Genomic DNA, 10,345 nt, shown 5'->3' on the forward strand with positions numbered 1-10,345 from the left:
TCTCCTCCTGGTAATTATTATGTGATATTAGATGACAGGAGTTAGAAATAAGTGATCTTAAAAAAAATCTACGGACTCCCTTCTTCTCCTGTTTTTTAACTTGACTATCTTACTCTCACACATTTTGGTTGTAAATCTGGCAACTCCTAAATGCCGTCCGCATTGGGCCCCTAGGCTAAAATATAAGTAGGTCACCGTGTGATTCTGCCCTGCCGGTATTTAAAAAATTATATTACTGTAGTACTGTACTCTCCAACCCTAAAATAAAATTTATTTAGCGATCCAATTATCCGTTGCTAATTGAACAAAACAATCGATTATTATCGTTAATGTGAAATTGATCGTTAATGTCATTTAGTCATGGAATTAAATATTTCATTGCTATAAAATATTTAATATCTACCTCTAAATTTAGTAACGGAATTAAATAGTTCGTCAAAATAGAGAGAAGTTTTTTAATACTGTCTCTAATTTTAGAGACAGATATTAAATTTGGTTTTTAGTAGCGATGAAATATTTAACTTCATCACTAAATTTGTTAACAGTACTATCATAATTTAGCCAAAAATAATAAAATACGATTGCTAATAAAGGACGAAATAATAAAATACTATTGCTAATTAGAGATGTATTAAATGTCCATCACTAATTGTCGTAACTTTTTAAAATTTCATATATAAACTTGGCGACGAAATAATAAATTCCGTCTCTGATTAACGACGGACTTTTAATATTGTGTTTAATTAGAAATGAAATATTAAATATCTATTGCTAATTATTATAATTTTTTAAATTTCATATCTAAACATAGCAACGAAATAAAAAAATTCTGTCTCTAATTTGCAACAAAATTTTAAAATTCAATCGCTAATTTTTGAAAAATTCCAACAGCGCCTGTGTGCTTTCATTTTTTTTTTCCTAGTTTACATATATTGATAATTGACACCGTCACATACCATAGCTAAACTAAGCTATGAGCAATTAATATGTGAGCTAAAATTAGGTAAAGATTTCTTCTAGCGGTACTCTTCTCATTCTCTTTCAAACATGTTTCTCTAATATTTCTATGATTGAAAACAATAGAGGGTTTATATATTTAGATCAAACATGTTTTTACTATTTACTATTTTCTTTTTCCAATGACTAAATGGATGCGATTTAGGTCACCAAATGAATACCTTAGTTTGAGTTCCACAATCCTCTTCCGGTTGCCAATTATCCACTCAAACAATAGATATGATATGAGTGGAAAGATATATGTCTCTATTTGATTTTTGAAGATTTAATTAGGTTTACTTTTTAATTCTTTTAAAACTATCATAATATATTTTTCACTTAGCATATTTTTAAATGTGTATATATTTAATAATTATAACTTTTATATTAATTATGTAATTATTATAATAAAGGGTTCCATCACGGGGAAAAAATCACTTTATATTTAAATTATAATAATATTAATATAAGAGTATTTATTAATTTTTTAAAGCAAAAGTAATGTGTCGAATTAGGTTATGTCCGTCGTGATTTGATCCCCTCCAACGTGTCTTGCAGCGGACTCCGTCCGACGCACGGCTCTCCGCCCGACACGTAACACGGTTCCGTGGGACCAGTCCCTTCAATGACACCGCCACCTCCAACGCTGTAGGTCGCTCTCTCATGGCGCCCGCTGGTAGTGCGTGGCTCTTCTGCGCCTCACCGCATGAATGTGCTCGTACGAATCCCCCCATCCGACGTCGAAGCGATCCAGCGGAACTGATCTCGACTTCACGCAACTCGACCGCACAGATATTTGCGTGCGGGAGTGAGAAAATGGGGTTTCCGAGGGTTAAAAGAGTGGTGCCTTGTTACGGGTCGCCTTCAGCAGTTGAAGGCTCCATCCTTGCTATATATAGTAAGTGGGGTTTGGTTTCCCCTTCCCTTCTTCATCAGTGCAAGGCTCCTTCTTTTCTTCTTATTCTTGTTGTTGATCTGGTGAGAGGGAGGCGATCATGGGGAGGGGCAGAGTCGAGCTGAAGCGGATCGAGAACAAGATCAACCGGCAGGTCACCTTCGCTAAGAGGAGGAACGGGCTGCTCAAAAAGGCCTACGAGCTGTCCGTGCTGTGCGACGCTGAAGTTGCTCTCATCGTCTTCTCCAACCGTGGGAAGCTCTATGAGTTCTCCAGCAACTCCAAGTAAGTCACCGGCTTGAGCAGACATGGATTTGATCTGGGATATAGATGTTTCCTTTCCTTTTTGGTTGAGTGGTTGATTTCCGCTTTGATCTGTTTCTTAGCTTAGAAGTTTTTTGTTGATTTTCCGGTTTTGTGAAAGAAATAGAATGTTGACTGGATCTGATGATGAATAGCACGAGATGGTGCAAAGGAAGTTTTTTTTTTCCGCTTTAGTTCTCCTTTTTCTTTAGAAGACTTGTGTGGGTGTTCAGATCTGAATTTTACGACGTAAAGGATCAGACATCTAAAAGATAAAATTTTCTGCTTGCACAAGATAAGAAATTAACGAAATTTGGAAGAGTTAAACTAGCTTCAACTTTTGTTTATCCGTAACTTCAGGGTGTTTCTATTCGTGCTTGACTATAACTAATTGTTAATTCAACTAAGCAAAGTTTTTCTCGGTTTTAGGCCTTCTTATAGTTTCTACGCGCACAAAAATGTTTAGGTTTTCCTAGCTGCCTTAATGATGCACCACCGTCTCACGATGGAGCTCTGTAGCTGTGAGGGTAAACGTAAATCGAGATGTATATGGACTCAGTTGTCCTACTGGCTATGGCTTGAGATAGATATCTAAGATCTTTTTGCATTTACTTTTGTTCGCTTTTTTTTAATATGAGATATTAAAAAATTAGAGGAAACTTTAGAAGGAAACAAAGCCGTCAATTTCGAGTTCTTATGTACTTCTTCAGAGTTTTAGGGTTTGTGTTTCTTGTATAGTTTTATTTTATTTTTTTTATCCTCTGCCAACGGATCACTTCAAGGACATCATTTTGTTTAGATTCTGTGCAGGATTAGATCTTTCATCTGTCACACTAGTGGTGATCGAACACTAGGTTTTAGCTGGTGCCTTAAGAAAACGTCTCATCTATCATTTTGATTGTAAAGTTAACGGTATTTCCAGCAAACTAATATTTGTCTTTCTCCTCTGTCTCTCAGAGACATCCTTGCTATCCATATAGTTATTTTAATTTTATTTACTTCCATATTTCTTATGAAGAATTTAGTTTTTTGGATCTTCCAGTGATACAACCTTGTTTTTTAGCCCTTCATTAATTTGTTTGACTCATTCCTGAAGACACTCAGGTTTACCTTCAAGACTTCTGCACTCCCTGGTCCTTTATCTGCTCATCTATAGTCTTTTTCAATGTTTGGAACCATTTGGTACGTAGATGCATGCTTCTTGGAGTTCTATCCATATCCTACTTGTCTCTGATTTGACAACGAGTTAATTCTCAGAATTTACTAACAGATTCTCTTATTGCTTCGTTGCTGACGCGTGATTACATACACAAAACCTTTGACCAGGAACCGTGTTATCCTACATATAACTGCGTGCTAGCAATTAATTTCTGAAGTTGAAATCACTTGATTTAATTACAAATTAAACTGTTCTAGGTAATAGACCTCAATCCAACAATTTACACACAGGTCGACTGTCACAATCTTGAGTAAGTTATTTCCCATACTTCCACCTGATATGCTCCTTTGGTTTTACCTGTTTAACTTTGGGGAGTATCTATCTTAAAGTTGAAGGTCCAATTACTCAACAAGATAAACTTATGTATAATAGTTTTAATGTATGCTTTATATTATATTTTTCTCCTCATATCATATTTGATATGAAATTATTTTTCATGAGTGGTAGAAAAGTCGGATCCCTTTGTTATATAGTTTGACATATTAATCGAAAGTCTTTTAAATCTAATTCACTTTAAGCATGATATCAAGTGACTAGGTACTGCACATTGCTGGTAAATCTCATAACTTTACTTAATGATGTAATGTGATGAAAAAATGGGAGCTAGTGGAAAACATTAATTAGTTTCGGTTTTAATTGTTATATATATATTTATTTATTTATTATTTGTGTTTTTAGGGTTCAAGTACAAATTTACAATGGTAGAAAAAAACCTTTTAATTTTTATATATTTGCTTAATTGATTATATACTGATACTTATATTAGCTCACATGTGTAATCTGATGCTGTTTTTTAATTAATATTTGTGCAGTATGTTGAAGACGCTAGAGAGGTATCAAAAGTGCAGCTATGGGGCACCAGAAACAAATATAATATCAAGGGAGACTCAAGTAAATAGTCATTGAAAAGTTCTCTTGCATTATAAATTTGCATAACAATTTTTGTTTTCTTTTTTTCTTTCTATATTTACTCAATAGAAATATTTTAATTAAATATCTAATATGGAGTAAAGCGATAATGAATGAATATTTGTCTTTACGAGGTGCACAATAGGCCAGAGGTACTCAATATAAACATTTTAATTAAATATCTAGCGATAATGTATGAATATTTATCCCTACGGGGTGCACAGTTGGTTAAAGGTGACAACTTTACTATAATATGATAAGAGGTCAATTTCTGACAAGCACATGTCCTTGGAGAAAAAAACTCCTCTTATCCTCAGTCATTTAGTGGTCGACTATAAACTGACCCTATGATTTATCTCCTTTCATATGACATGAAGACGAATTATGAAAAGCACATGAGATTAGTGTAATCATCTTATGCTATAATAATCAATGAATATTTGAAACGGCAGATAATTTGATGGTTAAAAAGACATGAAATGTTCTCAGTAATTTGTCTTGGGATCTAATTTATAAGTATAATTTTTCTTAAATTATTTAAGATAAATGACAATAATGCACAAAAACCTTACTTTTCCACCACTTTTTGTGGGTGTATCTAAATGTTAGTGTAGACTTACAATTGAAATGATCTAAACCTCTAGGGTTAAATGAAAATTGTCTTATTAATTTGCTCAACTCATTGGATTTGTGAAGAAGATTTGATAGTTTTGAGTTATTTCGTCCTCAAAATTATTAACTTTTGTTTTCAAAAGAAGTTGGTATAAGGAGCCTTTGGAAGATGATATTCTATGAATTAGCTAAGATGGTGATAGATAACACATGGTTTAAGATTTTAAGTTATACTATCTAATACTATAGAAATTTATCATTCTGATAAATTAAATTTCAATATTGGTTTGCAAGGGATATTATATCCTATGTTGTGTGTGCCTAGGAATACCATACTTTGAGATGCATCGAAATATGTTAAGATAAATTTTTCTAAGAATTTAAATGATTGTTCATTGTGTTTTTTATAAAACTTCTTTGAATTTAACTAAACGCACATTAACAAAAAAAAAATAGTAAAATTCTTTTTTAATCCACCTATCTAATTGATATATAATTTATATTAAAACTATAAATCTAAATAGAAGAACTTTAATAAGTTCTAATTATATGAATTTATCATGATGTAATCTCATGTCTACTAACATGTGCTAATGTTGATTCCATATAATTCAATTGATAAATAAAACTTCAAAACAAAATGATACTTTGAGCGATGAATAGCACACACATACATAATTATATGCTCATCTTGAATAAATTATCAACTAAAATATATATATGATGAGTATCATTAATCGCATGATCTTCATAAATTGTTTTTTCTTAAATTTACATTTCAATATAAAAGTTAGTTTATTTGGGCATGAACTAATAATTCTGATGGGATGAAATGAGATACCATAAATGTGTTTTGGGTTCATAAATATCCACTAATAATTCCATCTCATGGATATATGATGATCATATATCCATGGGTTATATGATCATCTCATGGATATGAGTGTCTGATAAGAGTTAGAGATTGTCTATTGAAGTTTGGATTGACTAAGTGACATGAGATCATGATCTAATGAGAGCTGAGAGCCATTTTATAAAAAAATGGCACTAAACCTCTATTAACAAATAAAACTAAATTTTATGCTAATTTGTATGACATCTTGCTAGTAGTTGACTTATTGAAGTTCACAACTGAAAGATATTTTAATGATAAATAAAGACCTGGGGAAAAGGATTTGTTCACCGGAATATATTTTAGAATTCAGTAGAGAAATTTCCATTTTCTAAAATGTTATTAGCTATGAATGTTTACTGGAACATAGTTTCTATAAGAATGAAAATTATGAATTCTCTACTGTTTATATATTTGAAAGTATAGGTTAACAAATGGGGCAGTTATACAAGAATGGTATATTAAGGTTTCCATCTCTATTTGACCTGCATTGTCATGACAGATGTCTTAATTCAGCCTACCCTAAATACTAAACCGAACTTCAAAAAAAATTATTTTATTCATGTTTTCATGTCTTTCTTCACCTACTTTTTTTTGTTACAATTCTTTCCAGAGATGAATATTCTAAAGGTCAACTTCTAAATATGCATAAGTTACACTGCGGATTTAACAAGTAGGTGAATCAGGAGAAAGCCCGCCTAACTAATATAAAAAAAATTACTTAGATTACAATGATGGTCAAAATAGGTAATTTTGAGTATCGTGATATGGTTAAATTAGTTTATCCATTTTGATAGATTTATATAGAGAGTTGGTATGTATAAGTATATCAATTATATTCTAAAAAAAATACTTAGAATATTGAATTATGCAAGTTACAATCATAATTTCTTACATTATTCCTAGGTTATCATACAATTATTCTTTTGTTCGAAGTTTAAAGTTCATTTATTATTTAGTGTGATGCTTACATTTTTCAACAATTTTTTAATGTGAAATCGTGATTATAGCCATTGTTGAGAAAAAAAACAAAGTGGAAAAAAGATGGAAAGTGGATATTCAATTATGGAACACATGAAAATTATCATTATATTGTGCATCATGATCCTTGGTATACAATTATACATATATACTCTCTAAGCATAACCTAGATGCATGGATTAAATTGCTTAAAATAGTCTAAATTTGTCAACATCAAATCAGATAAAATTTGTCTTCAAAGTGTATATGGATGAGACATAATATATCATGTATTGATCAATTTTTGTTTTACAATACATTTCCTTAATTAAACTCGATCCTCCATACTTTTGATATGCACCATGCTATTTGTGAGATTGATCACATTGTAAAACTTTAGTAGTTGTAAACTCTTAACATGAATATTTCAATTTTTTGTGCCATTGATCAATTAAAGTTCAATAATCATTAAGCAAATGTTGAGAAGGTTATCAATCTTTGCAACCATGTATTTTTATATTATAGATATCTTCATGTTGGCATGAGCATGATTGTCATATAGGTCTTCAGCCACTCATGAGTTGTCTTACTTTTTAATCTTTTTATAGGAAATTAAGCACATCCATGCTTGCCATATCAAAAAAGAGTAAAAATTTCTATAACTTTCTCATATAGCGTAGTGTTGCATGTATCAGACTCTTCAATCTTCTGATATACTTGTCAACTCTTCTTTCATCTACACATTCATCCTGAAAATTAAAACTCTTATACACTTAAGTTGAATTGCTTGAATCACATATTTCAAGTGATCAACATCTAAGCTCCTTTCTTATAGTTTAAAATCATTCTAACAATTTTAAATGCTCAATATTAATAATTCATAGTGCAGAATAATTAGGATACGAATTTTACTTCTTGTTTTTTTTGTAAGTAACTAATAAATAGTTATTTGATGGTTAATAGTGGACCCATACATAATACCACCCTCACCTCTTGGAAGCTAATATGAACAATTTAGTATACATGGAAGTACGTACTCCTTATAGATATGGGTGGGTCTCTAAGATTTATAATATGTCCCTCCATTCTTATTTTTAATTCTTTATATTGATTGATTTTTACAATTTGTAAATCTAAAAACTTTCTTTTATATTGTATTTACAAAATAGACTAGTCAACAAGAGTATCTGAAACTTAAGACACGTGTTGAAGCATTACAGCGATCACAAAGGTGAGTTACTTTGACCTGAGATCAATATAGTTTGTGCAAAAACAATTCTTGGAATAGTTTCATTATAAGCAAATCTCTAAAAGGCCTTTGTATGTTAGAAATCTTTTGGGTGAAGATTTGGGGCCACTTACCATCAAGGAACTTGAACAACTGGAGCGACAACTTGATGTATCATTAAGACAAATAAGATCTACCAGGGTTAGTTTCTTCTGATAGAAATAAACATCACTTTTGCATATGCCAATTAATGGTCAGAGTTACTATCAAATATTAGTTGTTAGATGTTGAAAACATGTATTATTAATACTTCATTTTTTTCACAGACACAATACATGCTTGACCAACTCACAGATCTGCAGAGACGGGTACCAATTAATGCATTGTGTAGTTATCTTAAAATAAGATTTTTATATGTTATCTTGACAATTAGTAACGAGGCTGTTGATCCCCAGGAACAAATGCTTTGTGAAGCTAATAAAGCTCTGAAGAGAAGGGTAAACAGCTATGTTATTTCACATATTTAAATTATAAAGGTCATATTATTAGTTGTACAAAAATATTAATTTTGAATCATACCGTTGCAAATACTCGACCCATTTATATTTCTCATAATCTATTTAATATATTCTCATTATCATTAAAACTAAACATTTTTTATTGTTGACAGATGCAAACGGCTTTATCCTTTGGTCACATTAAGGATAAGATAGATCGATAGACAATTTTCTGAGAAAAAACTTTATGTTCTAGATAATGTACACATGGCATCTTTTTCTTGAAATACAATATTTTTATTTCTTAAATAAAATAGAAATGATCATATCGAGATGCTTGCCATGGTTGTCTTGTTTATGTGAGATGCAGTTGGATGAAAGCACTCAAGCCAATCAACAACTGTGGGATCCAACTGCTCATGCTGTAGCTTATGGCCGTCAGCAGCCCCAACCACAGGGTGATGGGTTCTTTCAACCCATAGAATGTGAACCTACTCTGCAGATCCGGTAACTCCTATTGCTATATATTAAGCTCCTTTTGATTTGCTAGTTCACAGTCTTTATCTCTCTACAACTCAATGTGAAAGACAGAAAGATGCCAATTATGATTGAATTATCTTGAACAAATAAATGTTTCCTAATACAATTTTTTTTCCTTCTGAAACATTCCACATTCAAGATTATTAAAAAAAAAAAACAAAAACAAAACATGATTGTGTATGCCTGATGAATTCTTACTTTTCATTCAAGGTACCACCCTGATCAAATGGCACTTGCCGCCACAACACCAGGGCCAAGTGTTAGCAACTACATGTCTGGTTGGATTGCATAATCAAACTAGCTAAATCTAATTCGCATCTCTGCGCTAAGTAGTGTTTTGTATGTTAGCAAACCTTTGCGTCAACTATAAATTTCTATGGTTCCTCATTGGCTAGTATCTTGTCTGTCGCTATTAGACACAAGAAAACTACAATGTCTATAAGCCAATGATTATGAATTGCTATGATCTTCCACGAAGGAACATTTGCAATGTACGTATGCTTTTACTATTCTTATTAGCAAGAAATAACTACTTCATGTAGAAAGAAGGTGATCGCAATGATCTGAGTGGAACACACTGATTACAATTTTATATATGTTAGTATTTATTTTGCTCTCAAATTTCTCCTCATTGAGTTATTGTGGTTAACAAGGATAATGCATAATATTAGCATGCATGATCTATGTATGACTTAACTAGTACTGAGATTAGCTCATTAGATTGTTTAATTAATCTATTTCTCTCTTGTGTCTTTAGCCATGTGCCAAGATGAACTCAACTTTCCTTGTTTTTCACTTGTTTGCTGATAAGATTTCTTTTGAGCACAGACTAGAGCAATTAATTAGAAATACCCTGTTGAGAACAAAAAATGTGCTTCAAGATTTGATTGGCAATAAAATGTCTTAATTTCAAGGCTTTCATTATATTGTCATGTATGTTGATAGTAGGATAGAATATAAATGAGAGTGATATTAATGGTTTGATCAGAGAATCCACTTCCTTTCCTTTTCTCTTGTTCTTTATAGTTTGATATGTGCTTAAAACCTGAAACACCTCCGGTGCATTAATCCATCAAGCACACAGGTGTTCTTTGGCATCATCCGCCATTAGACTGGCTAAACATTTTGGTGCCTGTCGCATTTACTTGTATTATTATTGTCGTCGTCGTCGTCGTCAACAAAGTGAATGGTTTGATGATGTTTGGTTGCCGTTGGTGTCGTCTCTATCGAACATCAACTGGCCTTTTTCTTACAACACACATGCTAAATCAGTCTTTTGAATGTGATTTTTTTC

At 31.9% G+C, this 10,345-nt stretch overlaps 1 protein-coding gene across 1 annotated transcript; it reads left to right on the forward strand.

The window, feature by feature from the left end:
• The first annotated feature begins 1,980 nt into the window (after window positions 1-1,980).
• On the forward strand, window positions 1,981-9,599 carry LOC122039816 (agamous-like MADS-box protein MADS4). The gene is made up of 7 exons (XM_042599254.1): window positions 1,981-2,176; window positions 4,226-4,304; window positions 7,956-8,017; window positions 8,116-8,215; window positions 8,341-8,511; window positions 8,882-9,018; window positions 9,262-9,599. The coding sequence occupies exons 1-7, from the start codon at window positions 1,992-1,994 to the stop codon at window positions 9,341-9,343; spliced, it is 816 nt and encodes a 271-aa protein (XP_042455188.1). The 5' UTR covers window positions 1,981-1,991; the 3' UTR covers window positions 9,344-9,599.
• Window positions 9,600-10,345: the final 746 nt, after the last annotated feature.

The sequence above is a fragment of the Zingiber officinale genome, chromosome 2A, assembly GCF_018446385.1.
Source record: "Zingiber officinale cultivar Zhangliang chromosome 2A, Zo_v1.1, whole genome shotgun sequence".
Lineage (NCBI taxonomy): Eukaryota > Viridiplantae > Streptophyta > Magnoliopsida > Zingiberales > Zingiberaceae > Zingiber > Zingiber officinale.

Excerpts from the sequence above, each read along its gene's own strand:
- LOC122039816 (XM_042599254.1), top strand. The coding sequence starts at position 1,992 with ATGGGGAGGGGCAGAGTCGAGCTGAAGCGGATCGAGAACAAGATCAAC. Across the intron at positions 2,177-4,225 it reads GAGTTCTCCAGCAACTCCAA|TATGTTGAAGACGCTAGAGA; the intron begins GTAAGTCACCGG and ends ATATTTGTGCAG. Across the intron at positions 8,018-8,115 it reads GCATTACAGCGATCACAAAG|AAATCTTTTGGGTGAAGATT; the intron begins GTGAGTTACTTT and ends TTTGTATGTTAG.